Raw genomic sequence first — 15,658 nt, 5'->3', positions numbered from 1 at the left:
TATTCGGACAGATTTCTAATTGTTGTGTGTATTGTGCGTATTATGTTCGAAAAAATTGTCGAAACTAAAAAAAGTGAAATTGAATTAAGAGAACTTTTACAATTTCATGGTTTTATTTTTTTTTAAACAGTATTATAGATTTTTTGTTTACGATGTCTACTTATTTCTTTTATACACTGTTTTATTGTTTAATATCTGGTTGTATTATTTATCCGCCAGTGGAATTTGTTTCTACTGGTTTAACGATAAAGACTATATTTGCAAACTGGTTGGGTAGTGAAACTGAATCATTTATAAATTATCACATTAGAAGAAGTGTAATTACGTTATTCATACATTCTTTATTGCCATTTGGTAAATTTAATTTTCCTAACAAATATAAATGTAAAACAATCAATTTTATTTGTATTGTAATACCGTATCATAATGTAATTGCATAAATTTTGTTTTTAGGCTATATTTTAGGTTTGATATTATTTGGTCATGTTGATGCAGGAAATATACAATTGTTTTATCAAAGCCCTCTATGGTCAATTCTTGTTATTGTTACGATAGCAGGACCAGCATATATTTTATATACAATTCTTAAATGGTCAGAAAAAAATTGGAAGATGCATCCAATAGTACAAAATCTTTCAATTTATTGTGATGATAATACTAATTGGATGTCTGTTGCGTCCGAGATTGATACAGAATATAGAAGGTTGATAATTTTATATAATAATTTTTATACATTCATATAAATTTTATATATATTATAGGATTGTGTTGCCCATGATATCTGAACTTTTTTCAGAATAGATAAAATTTTAATTGATACAAGTAGTGTAACTAGAGTCATTGTAACAGATAATTGGATAGTTAAAATAACTTCTTATAAGCTGTTTATTGCACGGCAAAGTGAAACTGCTTTAATAATAAGCAAAAGTGATACTCATGCCATGTCTCATACAGCTAGGGGTGAAGTCCAGTTTATTAATATTGAGGTATCAATTATTTATTTTTTAAAGTATATATTACTCTTTATTGAATAAAAACAAAAATGATGATGCAGGTCAAACCTACTAGGATAGGAGCAGAAGCGTTTGATATAAGAATAAGTACATTTACTTTCAAGGATTTGCAAGACAAAGTACAACAACCAATAGTCATTTTACAAGATGTTACTTTTCATAAAACACTATTAGATAGATTTATTGATGTCTTCAAAGAACAAGCATTAGAAAATCCTTTTTATGAAACTGCACAGGTAATAAATATTTTATAATATATATTAAATATTTAATGACATATTCTATTTATTGTTATATTTTATAGGAATTAGAGAATTGTATTGGATGTATGCAAGTACGATCTAATGTAAAGTTAAATAAATGTTGTGGAAATATTACTGAAAGACCAAATTCTGATGAATGTACAATTTGTCATTGTCGACCGATGTGGTGTATTGAATGTATGGCAAAATGGTTAGCTTCTGTTTAATTTCTTATTGGAATGCATTTTTTTTCTATGATCATCTTAATTTCTAATTTACAAATATTTGTATTAAATACAGGTTTGCATCAAGACAAGATGAGAATACACCAGAAATATGGTTATCTTCTAAATGTACTTGTCCTGTGTGCAGAGCAAAATTTTGTCTTTTAGATGTATGTCCTGTACAAACTGTAAATCAGTAACATATGGAGTATAATCATACTAATATATGTTAATATATTAGATCAATACTAAATTCTTTCTACACAGATATATTTTTAAAAATATTAAATTAAAAATTTATAATTTTTTATATGATAGAAATATATTTCTCTCTTATAAATAAGAACGTAAATAATAGCAACATGTATATATGCAATTTTGGATTTTCAGATTAGAAGAATACAAATTAATAAAACTATTTGTGTAACAACTCATATTTTAAATGAAGATATGTTATTATGTGATTTTTTTGTTTTTATTTATTCATAATACGTTGATAACAGTATACAGATTTTTTTCTTTCTCATAGATAAATATAATATCAAATTTTAGATACAATTTTGTATAACAACCATGTATTTATTGTACTTAAATTTAACTTAAAAGTAATTATATAACTAGATATTAACAAATAATACTAAAATAGTTAAAAAAATATACGCATTAAATATATTTATGCTACCATTAATCTTGGTGCAATATTCATAGCCATTAATTCTTGGAAAAGTAATTTTGCTGCATATGGTAATCTAACTTGTGAGATCTGTGTTTTGTTCTTACAACCTTTGCATTCGAATGTATTATTACGTAAGTTCGCTATTGCGATTAATCCACAAAAATTGCATATATGAATTCTGTATGGATCAGAAACCTCAAATAAACGCTCTCTCAAAAATTGAGCAGCACCATGTGAAATTTGACAATCACGTTCCATTTCACCAAAGCGCAATCCACCATCTCTATAAAATGAATACAATGTGATTATGTACTTTTTTTTTATAAAATGATAAACATTTCTTTAATAAAATAATGCTATAGAAATTTGTAACTAAATTTACTAACCTTGCTCTACCTTCCATTGGTTGTCGAACTAAAATCTGTACAGGTCCTCTTGCTCTACTATGAATTTTATCATCCACCATGTGTTTTAAACGTTGATAATAAGTTGGACCTAAGAAAACTTGAGCATTAATTTTACGCCCAGTATGTCCATTATACATAACTTCATTGCCTCTTAATTGATATCCATATTCTTGTAAAAGCGTCGAAATTTTTTGTACATTAACCGCATCGTTAAATGGAGTAGCATCACCAATTTCACCTATATAAATCCAATAAAACAATATAAATTACATGAAATATTGTTACTATAAAATAATATTTTTTTTTTTATAACCTTTTATGATAATGTATACCTTTATTTGCTGAAACTTTTCCTTGTATACATTCGATCAAGTGACCAATAGTCATACGAGATGGAATAGCATGAGGATTAATAATTATATCAGGCGTAAGTCCTTCACATGAAAATGGCATGTCTTCTTGTCTGTATTGGATACCACAAGTACCCTTTTGTCCATGACGCGAAGCAAATTTATCACCAATTTGCGGTATGCGTACGCTACGAACTCTGATTTTACAAAATTTATATCCTTCACTATTCAATGTTAGCATCACTTGATCTACAATTCCAGTTTCACTATTACGTAAGAAAGTAGATGCGTCCCTTTTCGTAAACCGTTTAGTTGTACTGTCCAACTATAAATATTTATAATATATAATTAAATACAGATGGAATATAATAATTTTACATTAAATAACTCCTAATATTTACCTCGTCATCTGTTTCTGGAAGAGTAATAGTTTTGCCTATCACAACATCATCACCTGATACACGAATACCAGGAGCAATAATTCCATCGTCGTCTAATTTATCATATATCGCATTGCGCATTCCCTGACAAGTTTGTCGTGTAGGTTTTTCAAACTGTTCTTCCTGATCACCAATTCTTTTAGATTCAGAATCCTTGTAAGATCGGTAGAAAACAGACCTAAAGAAACCTCTCTCAACTGCACTAGCATTTAGAATAACACTATCTTCTTGATTATATCCAGTATAACATAAAATAGCAACTATACTATTAATCCCTGCAGGAAGCTCTCTGAATCTAAGATATTCCATAGATCTGGTGGTAACCAATGGTTTATGAGGATAATAAAGTACATGAGCTAATGTATCCATTCGCACATGGAAGTTTGTTATATAAACTCCCATAGCTTGTTTACCCATAGCACTCTATAATATATAAAAAAAGATAAATATCTTATATCTAAAAAATAATCTAAATATTGTATAAAATTATAAAACTTACTTGATAAGTATTCCTAGGGCTCTGGTTATGATCAGGAAATGGAATAATGGAAGCACAAACTCCTAGAATCATAGCAGGATGTATTTCACAATGTGTATAGGTTGTACAATAAGCATATTCCTTTTCTTGCCTAAGGTCTTCAGGTGACATAGCAATCATGACAGTCTCTTCTTCAAGTGTATCTATATATTCTACTACTCCACTGCCCACCAATTCTTGCCACCTACAAAAAATGATTACAATTAATAAAATTTATCAAAAAGTATAAAAGAGAGAAGTATATTTTTCTAAGTGTACCCATCATTGTTATAATCTCTTTCCTTTAACATATCAATGTGTCTCTTTTTTAACAATAAGTTTTGCCCCTCTACAATCAACAGAGGCCTACTGATTCTTCCAGCATCTGTATATATTCTTATCTCACGATCTCTAATATCTCGGATCATTGATACCTCAGACACAATGATGTCCATTTGTCTTCTTAATTTACGCAAAGTAGCCATTAATTGATCTGGATCTCTGTGGATTCCAACCCAACAACCATTGACAAATATTTTTGTTGCATCAGCAATTGCACTTGGTGCTATTTCTTCTAAATTTTCCATAGACCATTCTTCCAGAAATTCTAATATCGGAGATGGTTGAGATCCAACGCTAATATATGCCATCAATGCCAAGTTTTTAACTAAACCAACAGCTGCACCTTCAGGAGTTTCTGCAGGACATAACATACCCCATAGTGTATTATGCAACTGACGTGGTTTTGCAAGTTTTCCATCCCTTCCAATAGGAGAATTTACTCTTCTTAAATGTGATAAAGTTGATGCAAAAGTTAATCTATTTAATACTTGTGAAACTCCTGCTCTTGCTTGATGAGCTTTTTTTTGATCTCCCCAATTACCAGTAGCCAGTGAATACCTCAGACCATCGGTAATTATTTTTGTTTTAATAGCAAGTTCAAGATTAAAATCTTTTCCACGATCTATAAATTTTTGTGCATATAAACGTACTTCTTTCATAAGATTTTTGAATAAACCTCTAAATAAAAATGCCAATAGTGGTCCAGCTAAATCTAATCTTTTATTGCCGTAATGATCTCGATCATCCAATTCTCTTCGTCCTAAAGATGCTGATAGTAATCTATGTACCATATAACCAAGGAAATAGGCTTTTTTTGTTTCACAAAAATCACTGATACCTACATGAGGTAACATTTCTTTTTGTAAAATTTCTCTAGCATATTTTATACGCTTTTCTTTTGTTACTCCAGGTCTAGCACCTCGTGTACCAATAAAATTTAAAGCTACGTTTTGTTCTTGTATAACAAAAGCTTCATCTAATGAAGGCTTTACCATCTCCATCATTTCAGGATCATCGAAGTCATAAATAATATGCTCCAGAATATCACGATCAGCTACAAAGCCAAGTGCACGGAAAACTATCATAATAGGAATTTCTTGCTTAATATACGGTATAATAGCTATAATACGTTGCCCAATTGCTGATTTTTTAATACTCTATAAAAAATAATTATTGTTATCATTTCAAATTACATTATAATTACTTCATCTAAAATATCATTCTATATTACTACAATACATACAGCACCACTTTTTGCCATCATGTTAATCCATAATGTAGAGGTAGGACGTGAACTATGTTCCAAACAAGATCTAATCTCAGCTTTATATGCATATTTACCATCCTTCATACTAAACACATAAACTGTATTTGTTGCCATTTTTTCTTGTGCTATAAGTACCTTGATAAAAAGTACACAAAAATAACATGTTAATATAATAAATAAACTAGAATGATAAATATATTCAAAAGAGAAATATATTCAAATACTTTTTCAGATCCATTAATAATAAAATAACCACCAGGATCCAAAGGACATTCATTTAATTCTGTTAAATCACGATCTGACAAACCAGCAAGGAGACAATATTTGGACCTTAACATAATTGGAATTTTTCCTATAAATGTTTTCTGATGCTGTGTTTCTGCAAATGCCATTTCCAGTTAGTTCTGTTATATTTGTTATAAGTATAATCTAAAGATATTATTAAATATAATTACAAACCAATAGGATCTTCACCATCCTTTTCAATAGTTTTAGTGATATCAACATATAAAGGTGCTGAATAAGTTAAATTTCTAAGTCTGGCTTCATTTGGCATCATAGGTGATGGTGCACCATCTTTTTCCCAATGTGTAGGTTTGGATAAATAAATTTGTTCGAATTTCAATAAATGTCTGACAGGATTCTCTATTTCTCCAGAAGTATGCTGAGCTTCTGCTTGTAAATCAATTTGCGGAGAATCCTCTACGATTCGCTGAACGGACATTTCTATGAATTCATCAAAACTGTCAAGTTGTTGACGTACAAGACCTTTTTCATCGAAATAAGCATTAATAACAATCCAACATGCTTCTTGCCATAATTTCGAAGAAATTTCTTCAGCATCTTCATCATCATACTGATCTGTATAAATTATTTAAAATTATATATAAATTTATTGCAGATTAGAATTCTGGATTTTCATTTATTCAATGTTAATAATTATTAAAAATAACAAGAGATTGATAAAAAATTGAAATTACGTTCTTTAAATTCTTGCACTCACCATCTTCGAGAGCATACATATTGTTTTTTAAAAAATGTATCAATGAGTTTGAAGAAAATAGTAAAAAATAATAAAACGATCAGAAGCGAACACCAGACCGTCAATGAACATCACCAAATAACCAAATCGATCTAAATGATATGGTGCGCAACATCCATAAATATATTAAATATTGTAGTTTAGGAAAGGTAAATTGAACTATACTAAACAGTGTACCCAATAGATCAATGTAAAAAATTACAAGATCAAAAACTGAGAACAAAAATATCACTAATAAAATATTACTAAAATTTAGTGTGAATCTACTTCTTGAATCAATATGACTATTATTTATAGTTCTTTAGATGCTTAACCAATCAAATATCCTAAATCAGTGATATGCAATCTATGCAACCAATATAATTACATTTCTTAGCTATGTAGGGAAATCTGTAAAATTGCTAGTAGTTTGTCTCGTATATTCACGCAAAGCAGTTTTGTAATGACTATTCATCTGTTTGTTATTTAGCTAAATGTGACGATAATATTTGAATATAAATACAAAAGTATACTTTTAGTAAATGCATTGAATGATCTTAAATCTTACATTAATCTACTTAAACTGTTTTGTTGTGTGATAAATTTTGAAACATTGAAGGTCATTATGTATTGATCATAATGATGCAACATTAGTGTGTTTTATTCGTTTTTTTTTTTTTTTTATTAGATTAGATAAACAGAGGAATTATACTTCTTTATTGAGTATAAATTTATCCTAAAATATAAAACTTATTTAGTGTTATGAAGTTTTAAAAACCGATGTGTCTTGAAAAATAATTTTTTATATAAATTTTTTATATATAACTTGTATTTTTACAATATTTCAATGATAATAATATAGAAATATAACAATGAATTAAAGTAACTTTTTTCGTTGTACATAATATTCATTTATAGATATTTAATAATGTCAACAAAGTATTTTCAAACCAAAATATTACAAAATAAATAAAGATAGTCATTAAGTTTTTAATACTATCCAATTTAGTAGATCTATAAAAAAGGATTAATTTATTGTAAATTACAGTTTTATTAAAAATAAATAGTAATGTGTATCATAAATAAATTCATAGTACTATGGAGAATATAAAAAATACCACAAGTTCGCTTTTAAAAATAATATCATTAAATGATTTGCCAAACATTGAAACAGACTTTACATTGAATAGTACATCTGAAACAGAAACAGAATTTTCACAGCAAAGTAATAATGTGCAACAATTATGGAGTTTACCTAAAACAACTGTGAATTCATTGGAAGATAAATCTTTAACATTTAACATATCAAGGAATACTGTACATGTTTCTACAACAACCTTACAGTCTACTGATGAATTTGGACCACCAGAAGGGATAGAATATATTTTTGTACCACTTGGTGTTATGGTCTTCGTCATTGTATTATCTGCTGTGGTATGGACCATAATATCATTCATTATTAACATATTTTTATCACATATACCATCTCTTTATTTTATTGCATTGGAATATAGTTTGATCTTTACCGCATTTTGTAAGCATATCAAAAAGTAGAAATAAATATGTTATAAAGTATTAATTTTGTTATAAATAAGCATGTATTTCATATTTAAATATCATACATTTTATATATAAAGACACACACACTCTTAGATATACATTTTTTAACAAATTTCTCTCTTTTGAATATATACTTTAAACAATAGATGTAAATAATATGTATTTTATCCATGCGTATTTTTTTGCTCTTTGTAATGTTAGAATTAAATGATGTTTCATACTTATCTTGGTATTTATTTTTTGTAACATCCCTATTCATTATATTTTTATTATAAAAGAAATATATAGTTGAAGATTTATTTTATAAGTTAAATATAGTAGAAATGGAAAAAATTATAACATTTTTTATATATGTACATATTTATTAATAATTCTAGAATGAATAGATAGATTAGAGAAAAATCATACCATAGAATATATCATACTTTTATCATTAACTATAATCATTATGAATCTTTTCATGTAGTAATGTGATATTGATATATCGCAAATAATATAAAATATATATTTGGAAACTACAATCTTTTTGAAGGTATTTATTATATCAAGAAAACGAAAGTTGGAGCGCTTAAGACATAGACTAATGCCAATGTACAATTTTGATCCTGGAGAAGAAGAGGAAGATGACTGGGAAACTGAATTATTGGATGAATGTTATAATAATCATCAAAGACGAGTGTGTATATATGTAACAATGAGTGAATATAAAAGTACATTAAATATTAAAAGGACTAATTTTACAGCAAGGGTACCAATCCATGGACATAGATGATAATGCTGAACTTTTTGGTGATCATTGACAAGATATCAATTAGTGTTTGACCAAATTTCATTTATCTTTTATGTATTAAGAATATAGTTCATTAAAATATGCTTGATATAACAGTATTAAATGATGTCAAAAAATGAAATGCAGATATATACAAAAATATTATATAACACAGTTCATAAAATTTATAGTTTTTGTAATTAACTACATTTTTCTTGTATCTTCTAATGCAGCTTTTATAGAAAACAATGTATTAAAGTACAAAAACAGTATTTTAAACTTTTATCTATTTTATCATAGTAAAAATACAACGTAAAATTGTCTCTAACTCTAGTGCCTTTCGTTGTCTAAAAAAGCTTTATATTATTTTGAAATTTACTGATTGTTATTATCAATTACTCTCATTAACAAAGTACTGTGATTATTATCTATTGCGAATAACATTGTAACCATATATATAATTCACTCTCCTATTTTTCCTGATGTAACAATTATTACATAAATATATTCTCTGTAACATAACAAATTTATATTTATAAAACTTAATTTGTATCTGTTTGTTTAACAAATTATATGCATATAGCAATTTTTATACATCCAAAATTTTAACGATTATTGGATATGCAAATCATTACTGAAATTTTATGTTATATGTTTATAATTAAAATACTAATTTTTTACATTATATAATTTGTAATTTTCAAAATTAATAGTATCTATGCAAAATGATTCATATAACTACAACTATTCACAAAAAATATTTTAAACGAAAAGAATAGGACCTTTTGCAAATCAGAGCAAGAAAATATTTCATAAAATAAAAATCTAATTCAAAAACAAACATTAGAAAGAAAAGAATTTAAGATGACATGTATAAGATATCGTTACAAGTTTTAAAAATAAATTTTATAAAATAACAATAATGTAATTGCAAGTACTTGTAAATATATACTGTTCTGCATACAAAGTACTTTATTAAAATATTTTATCAATAATATTGAATTAGAAAGGGAATTAAAAATATCATTAATAAATTTTGTTAGTAAAAATGACTTAAAGATAAAAATAATAAGAGTATTTCATGAATTTATTTACTTTAATACAAATTTGACATTCACACATATGCTTGTTTCAAAAATGCTAATATTCCCTTGTTTGTGTTCTATCTCTTATAATGGTACATCATCTTGTGTTATAGAATTATAGCATAAGATATAGAAGTAGAGGAGGTAGTGGAAAAGTGATGCAAGACCATATAATATACCTTATAAAATACAAAAATTTTAAATGCATCTAGGAATTTTAAATTAATTTATGAAACATAGATATCTTGATGGAAACTTGACGCGATTAGAACTTACATTTTCTTGCAATTAAAGAACAATACATAATACAAAAAGTATTTTAGTGGACTAAAATTATTTCATATATTTTATACATTTACGATCACTTCTCCAAATGTGAAATATGCAAATATATAATATTCCAAATAATTTTCAATATACAAAATCTTTCTTTTTAGGAAATTATTTATCATTCTCACTAAATTTACTTTTTGATATTTTCATAATAATATAAAAAATAATTTTAACACAAAGATTGAATAATTAGCAAAAATGTTTTAGATAAAACAGATGATTTCATATTGTTCAATTTTCCTCTTCTTCTTCTTCCTCTTCCTGTTCATCTTCTTCTTCTCCAGTACTTTCAGGTTTCTCTTCTACTTTTTTTGGTCTACCACGTCCTCGACCTGAAGGAGCTATGCCTTTTGGAGGTCCTTGCTATAAATTTAAAATTGTTATTTTAATAAATATTTGATTGTTATAGAGTTTACCTAAAACAAAAGATTACAATTTATGTTTACATACTTTTTTCTTATGCGAACCTTTCGGTCGACCTCTACCCTTTTTAACAGGTCCTGGTGGGGCATCATCCTCATTATCAGATTTTGTTGCACGTACTGCATTATATTTTTCTGAAGTTGGTCTTCCTCTCTTTTTTGGTTCTTTAACAGTATTCTTATCTGTTTTCGCTGGCCGACCTCTTTTTTTTTTCTGTTCTTCCACAACAGGTGAATTGTCGTCTGACATATTTAGCGATATTTTTCACTATGAAAACACAATCATACAGATTAATTAAAGAAAATATTGCTATCTATATTTGAGTTCGATATTTTTTTTTTTTCAATACAGTATTTATAAAACTTTTATCAGCAATTGCATTTTTCTTATTTAAAAAAAGATCAGAAATTATATAAAAATTTAGAAAGTACATTTATTGATTTTCAAAAGTCTGATAATACTATTAATTTTTCAGTATTATGTAATGTTGTAAATATAAATTCTTAAAATAAATAAGTAAATATCAATCTTCCGTTGCGAATTAGATATTTTGTACATTTCCGAACGAAATTCTTTCAGCTATTGAAGGTAAAGTATTTATGAAGATTTTTAGTAAACATTTTAGTTTGATTATAAATTGAATTCATAACAAAATACAGAAAAAAAATAAAATATATAATTTAAAAAAATGAATTTGAAAAAGAAACAAGAATGTAATATATTGTTATTTTTCCAGATTTATATAGATCTCTTTCGCACGAAAATCTTGTCTGAAATTTCCGCGCCCGCCATTTTCAAAATCTTTGAATAAATGTATACTATTTATCCGTCACAATATTTTGTCTGAAATTTATCTTGGATACTAAAAATGTCTTGCATTACATATTCAACGATTTTTAAATAATTTTTGCAGGTAGAGAATGTCGATAGAGTTTCTATCAAAGTACATTCTAGTAAGCCTCGCCTTACTACTGGGGACGCCATGGCCGACAAATCATGGCATCACGCAAGAGTCGAGAACCTCGCATCCATCTACTGTCTCTTTTTTCCTCCCTCGTTTATTTCCACTCCCACCCTTCGTTTTTTTCTTTCGCATCGCAAAAAAGTGATTTTAATATACTTATAAGTAATAGCCCAAAAATTTTCGAAAAATAGACGAAAATCGTTTTCGATTTCATCAAGGTATAACAAAAATGGATAGGTTTAGCGGCGCAAATAATCCGTTAATGATCACGTCATAGAACGAAGCGGACTCACCTCGGAATTTGCGTAGTGTGGCGGACAGACAAAGGCGATTGCCGGTGCGCGCGTCGTGATATGCCGGTTACGAGAGACACCGTGCGTTTCTACGCTATGCACTGAAGATACACGGTCTTTCACGTTAAGTCGGCAAGAAGCTTGACTCTTTACGCTCTTCTCTTTTTCTCTTCCTCTTATTCCCGCTCTCTCTCTTTTCCCTTTCTTTCACCCTTCCCTCTTTTTCTTTCACTCTTCTCTTTCAGTTTTTCATTTTTTGATAATAGCGCATCGTTTTCTTCTTCAGGCTATGCTTTGTATACGTATTACAGAAAGCGACTCGTATACAACTCCCTGCACGAATAGCGAGATGCGACTGATCCAACCGAAGCGATGCATCGCGCTCCGATTCGCTATACGTCTATGAAGCTTTCCCCCTCTAACATGACGCGCTAACAGATTCCCGCCAAAAAATTGCAATCCACTGTAAAATTAACGTTTGACAATGTAGAAATTTACATTTATCTTTGATATTGTTCTGTAAATAAATGAATAATTTTTTTACAAATAATAAAAGAGAAGCCTATAACAAATACATTTGATGCAGAATACAATCGCAAATAAACAAATATGGTGTAAGGTTAACGATTTTGCCTAACAGTAACCATATCACAATGGCGAGCGTCCACATTGATTTCACATTTCTTAGTTGAATTATTAATAACTGCATATTATTTTTCCTATTTTTTATTAATCTATTGTATCTACTCGGCAATAATAAATTATTTTTCGGATTATAAATGTGTTATATAAATAAGTAGATCTGAATAAATAATTTCTTTTATTGCTATATAATTAGTCGAATGCAATGTATTCAAATGATTTATTCGTACATTGTTTTATTTTTGCAATTAAATATCTTACATACAAAAAATTTATTTTATACAAATAATCTGTAGGACCTTCAATCTGTCTTGAATATTAAAATATTGGTATAAATAAAAATAAAAATGTTATAAGTTTAATCCAATTTATCGTATACACATGATATAAACATATATTTATAACAGATGTATGATGTATATATACATAAATTAAAGCATTTGAATAAATATGATATAGTAAGCTCGAATCACATATTAGTATAATATGGCTATTCTTTCTGCGTCTTTGCAGCAACGGTTCTTTTTACAAGCTAAAATTGGTTGAGATCATAACCAATACAAATCGAATAGTTTCCTGATTAATTCATTGAAAGAATTAGCCATTAAAGATAAATTGTCGTTATAGTTTGGCCTTACCTTTACATTTTGGATTATTCTACAACAGCGACCTCACTTTCCACAAAAATACCTTTCGTCGGTATATGTTTAAGAGATGATTATTGAAAAATTTTGTAATTGTCCAATATTTTACAGTACTATTTTATGTGTATATGAGGAAAAAATATATCAAAAAAAAGATAACAACGGTCAGTAATTATGTATGCTTATACATAAATATATAAAATCTTCCAAATTTAAATATCTAATTTAATATTAAACTCTACAATAAATTTTTGTTCAATAAATAATTGTATTAAAAGTAATTATAGAGTTAAAGATAATTACAAACCAATTAAAAATGTTTACGACATATTTTGTTTAAATTGTTAGCGCCAGATGTCGCTTCACAAACAATTTTCTCTAATTGATTCTTTAAGCCATGATATATGTTAATATTAGTAAGATCGAATTTGTATGTGTTGTTACATCTTTTGATCGTAGGAATTGTGAATATTATTGTTAAAATATGGCCAACGCTGTTGCTAATGTACCTGTATCGAAAATCTTAAAAGACAAAAGTGCTTGTGAAGATGAACCAAGGAAAAAGAGCCGAGAAGATTGGAGAAAAGCAAAAGAATTAGAAGAGGCAAGAAAAGCAGGTACAGCACCTGCAGCTGTCGATGAAGAAGGAAAAGATATTAATCCTCATATTCCTCAATATATTAGTGCAACACCATGGTATTTTGGAGCACAGGTATTTAATATTTTTTAACTCTACTATGTTATTGTATTATCCATTATTGTTTGATATCATATGATTACTACAATAATAGTTCTTAGGGTCCAACATTAAAACATCAAAGACCTCAACCTGAGAAACGAAAATACTTTAGTGGAATAGATGAATGGTATAAACGTGGTGTAGATACATCTAAAATTGCAACAAAATATCGTAAAGGTGCTTGTGAAAATTGTGGTGCTATGACGCATAAGAAGAAGGAATGTATGGAAAGACCCCGTAAAATAGGAGCGAAGTTTACAAATACAAATATTGCACCGGATGAATTTGCACAACCTGAACTATGCGTTGATTATGATGGAAAAAGAGATAGGTACATAATATCATGTTTTATAATTAATTTTTTCCTTGCTTTAGTCACTCAAAATTAAATGCTTGCTGTATATTGAAAGTGATTGCAGTCTCCTGTTAAAATTCTGTTTGAATTAAAAACTCTAGGACAACATAATATATCTTGACATTTCCATGCCAACCAATGCTTTTCTGACCTATATTCAGTTATAAATCGATTTATTTTAATTTCATATAACTTGAATAAAAAATTAATAATTTGCATAATACAAGAAAGTATCAAATGTTACGGTAAAATTTATACTTATGATTCAACCGTCTTATACAGCAGCAGTATATTGGTAGCCAATTCTGCCATAGTAGGAAAGTTAAACTATTTCATTTGTGTAGATTTATGTGCTTATCAATTTAAAATGTATTTTATTTATGTATTAAAGAATTTAATTGTTTATGTAGGTGGGCTGGTTATGACTTGTCTGAGCATAAAGCTATTGTTGAAGAATATCAAAAAATAGAAGAAGCTAAAAGACAAATGCGCGCAGAGAAACTCAATGCTGAAGAAAACGATGAACAAGATTCAGATAAAGATGAAGACAAATATGTGGATGAAGTTGATATGCCTGGAACTAAAGTTGATTCTAAACAACGTATTACTGTTCGAAATCTAAGAATTAGAGAAGATACAGCCAAATATTTGCGTAATTTGGATCTCCAATCTGCATATTATGATCCTAAAACTAGGTCTATGCGTGATAATCCTTATGCAGGCACAGATAGAGAGTATGTTTTATATTCCTACTGTTTATTATATGTTTTATATATAAATTTTCTTCTATTACATATAATATATTTATTTATCCGTGATGAATATTTTGTTTTTACAGAGTGGATTATAAAGGAGGAAATTTTGTACGTTTCTCAGGAGATACACAGCAACATGCAAATGCTCAATTATTTGCTTGGGAAGCACATGAGAAAGGAGTTGATGTACATTTACTTGCTGAACCTACAAAATTAGAATTATTAAAACAAGAATATGATAAGAAGAGAGATGAATTGAAAGATAAGGCACGAGAGAGTATTATCAAACGATATGGTGGTGAAGAACATCTTCAAGCACCACCACCTTCACTGTTATTAGCCCAAACAGAACATTATCAAGAATATTCTAGATATGGAAAGATGTAATGAGTTAATAATGTAAATAAAAAATTGAATATAATTAATTTGTCTTCTGGAATAATTATATGTAGTTAAATTAATTAAGTTAGTTAATATTATCGTAGTTAATAATATATAATCAACATGTATCTTACAATATATATAGAATCAATGCAAATTATTACAAATCTGTAACTTTGATAACGAAAACTTCTTTATTGTATAAAGTATAAATAA

General features: G+C 27.9%; 5 protein-coding genes across 9 annotated transcripts; 3 read left to right on the top strand and 2 right to left on the bottom strand.

Moving 5' to 3' along the window:
* Positions 1-14: 14 nt before the first annotated feature.
* Positions 15-1,943, top strand: LOC124432784 (E3 ubiquitin-protein ligase TM129). Its single transcript, XM_046981980.1, has 6 exons — positions 15-354; positions 454-703; positions 797-986; positions 1,055-1,249; positions 1,318-1,466; positions 1,556-1,943. Exons 1-6 carry the CDS (start codon positions 153-155, stop codon positions 1,677-1,679), a joined length of 1,110 nt encoding a protein of 369 aa, XP_046837936.1. The 5' UTR covers positions 15-152; the 3' UTR covers positions 1,680-1,943.
* LOC124432782 (DNA-directed RNA polymerase II subunit RPB2) lies at positions 1,936-6,662 on the bottom strand. The gene is made up of 10 exons (XM_046981976.1): positions 6,482-6,662; positions 5,938-6,339; positions 5,703-5,857; positions 5,455-5,613; positions 4,149-5,368; positions 3,852-4,074; positions 3,314-3,775; positions 2,895-3,237; positions 2,542-2,800; positions 1,936-2,438 (listed from the first exon to the last, which is right to left on the bottom strand). Exons 1-10 carry the CDS (start codon positions 6,498-6,500, stop codon positions 2,153-2,155), a joined length of 3,528 nt encoding a protein of 1,175 aa, XP_046837932.1. The 5' UTR covers positions 6,501-6,662; the 3' UTR covers positions 1,936-2,152.
* A 252-nt stretch (positions 6,663-6,914) lies between these two features.
* On the top strand, positions 6,915-9,795 carry LOC124432785 (uncharacterized protein C3orf18-like). 5 transcript variants are annotated; one of them, XM_046981984.1, is made up of 4 exons: positions 6,916-7,118; positions 7,594-7,933; positions 8,592-8,735; positions 8,803-9,795. In XM_046981984.1, the coding sequence occupies exons 2-4, from the start codon at positions 7,598-7,600 to the stop codon at positions 8,857-8,859; spliced, it is 537 nt and encodes a 178-aa protein (XP_046837940.1). In that variant the 5' UTR covers positions 6,916-7,118; positions 7,594-7,597; the 3' UTR covers positions 8,860-9,795. The 5 variants fall into 5 exon arrangements, with proteins under 5 accessions (XP_046837942.1, XP_046837940.1, XP_046837938.1 ...); XM_046981982.1 differs by having other exon boundaries at positions 6,917-7,118; positions 7,548-7,933; XM_046981985.1 differs by having other exon boundaries at positions 7,008-7,026.
* Positions 9,796-9,894: 99 nt separating this feature from the next.
* LOC124432786 (ABC transporter F family member 4) lies at positions 9,895-12,293 on the bottom strand. The gene is made up of 3 exons (XM_046981987.1): positions 11,927-12,293; positions 10,697-10,936; positions 9,895-10,609 (listed from the first exon to the last, which is right to left on the bottom strand). The coding sequence occupies exons 2-3, from the start codon at positions 10,916-10,918 to the stop codon at positions 10,478-10,480; spliced, it is 354 nt and encodes a 117-aa protein (XP_046837943.1). The 5' UTR covers positions 10,919-10,936; positions 11,927-12,293; the 3' UTR covers positions 9,895-10,477.
* A 1,316-nt stretch (positions 12,294-13,609) lies between these two features.
* On the top strand, positions 13,610-15,486 carry LOC124423434 (pre-mRNA-splicing factor Slu7). The gene is made up of 4 exons (XM_046961149.1): positions 13,610-13,924; positions 14,011-14,282; positions 14,717-15,040; positions 15,145-15,486. Exons 1-4 carry the CDS (start codon positions 13,697-13,699, stop codon positions 15,446-15,448), a joined length of 1,128 nt encoding a protein of 375 aa, XP_046817105.1. The 5' UTR covers positions 13,610-13,696; the 3' UTR covers positions 15,449-15,486.
* Positions 15,487-15,658: the final 172 nt, after the last annotated feature.

This window comes from Vespa crabro, chromosome 1, assembly GCF_910589235.1.
Source record: "Vespa crabro chromosome 1, iyVesCrab1.2, whole genome shotgun sequence".
In the NCBI taxonomy this organism is placed as follows: domain Eukaryota; kingdom Metazoa; phylum Arthropoda; class Insecta; order Hymenoptera; family Vespidae; genus Vespa; species Vespa crabro.
This window is presented reverse-complemented; position numbering and strand designations above follow the sequence as displayed.

Excerpts from the sequence above, each read along its gene's own strand:
- LOC124432784 (XM_046981980.1), top strand. The coding sequence starts at position 153 with ATGTCTACTTATTTCTTTTATACACTGTTTTATTGTTTAATATCTGGT. Across the intron at positions 355-453 it reads ACATTCTTTATTGCCATTTG|GCTATATTTTAGGTTTGATA; the intron begins GTAAATTTAATT and ends TTTTGTTTTTAG. Across the intron at positions 704-796 it reads ATTGATACAGAATATAGAAG|AATAGATAAAATTTTAATTG; the intron begins GTTGATAATTTT and ends AACTTTTTTCAG.
- LOC124432782 (XM_046981976.1), bottom strand. Across the intron at positions 5,614-5,702 it reads TTATTAATGGATCTGAAAAA|GTACTTATAGCACAAGAAAA; the intron begins GTATTTGAATAT and ends CTTTTTATCAAG. Across the intron at positions 3,776-3,851 it reads GCCCTAGGAATACTTATCAA|AGTGCTATGGGTAAACAAGC; the intron begins GTAAGTTTTATA and ends TATATATTATAG.
- LOC124423434 (XM_046961149.1), top strand. The coding sequence starts at position 13,697 with ATGGCCAACGCTGTTGCTAATGTACCTGTATCGAAAATCTTAAAAGAC. Across the intron at positions 14,283-14,716 it reads TATGATGGAAAAAGAGATAG|GTGGGCTGGTTATGACTTGT; the intron begins GTACATAATATC and ends TTGTTTATGTAG. Across the intron at positions 15,041-15,144 it reads TATGCAGGCACAGATAGAGA|AGTGGATTATAAAGGAGGAA; the intron begins GTATGTTTTATA and ends TTGTTTTTACAG.
- LOC124432785 (XM_046981984.1), top strand. The coding sequence starts at position 7,598 with ATGGAGAATATAAAAAATACCACAAGTTCGCTTTTAAAAATAATATCA. Across the intron at positions 7,934-8,591 it reads TCATTGTATTATCTGCTGTG|GTATTTATTATATCAAGAAA; the intron begins GTATGGACCATA and ends ATCTTTTTGAAG. Across the intron at positions 8,736-8,802 it reads ATAATAATCATCAAAGACGA|CAAGGGTACCAATCCATGGA; the intron begins GTGTGTATATAT and ends CTAATTTTACAG.
- LOC124432786 (XM_046981987.1), bottom strand. The coding sequence starts at position 10,918 with ATGTCAGACGACAATTCACCTGTTGTGGAAGAACAGAAAAAAAAAAGA. Across the intron at positions 10,610-10,696 it reads AAGGTTCGCATAAGAAAAAA|CAAGGACCTCCAAAAGGCAT; the intron begins GTATGTAAACAT and ends TTAAATTTATAG.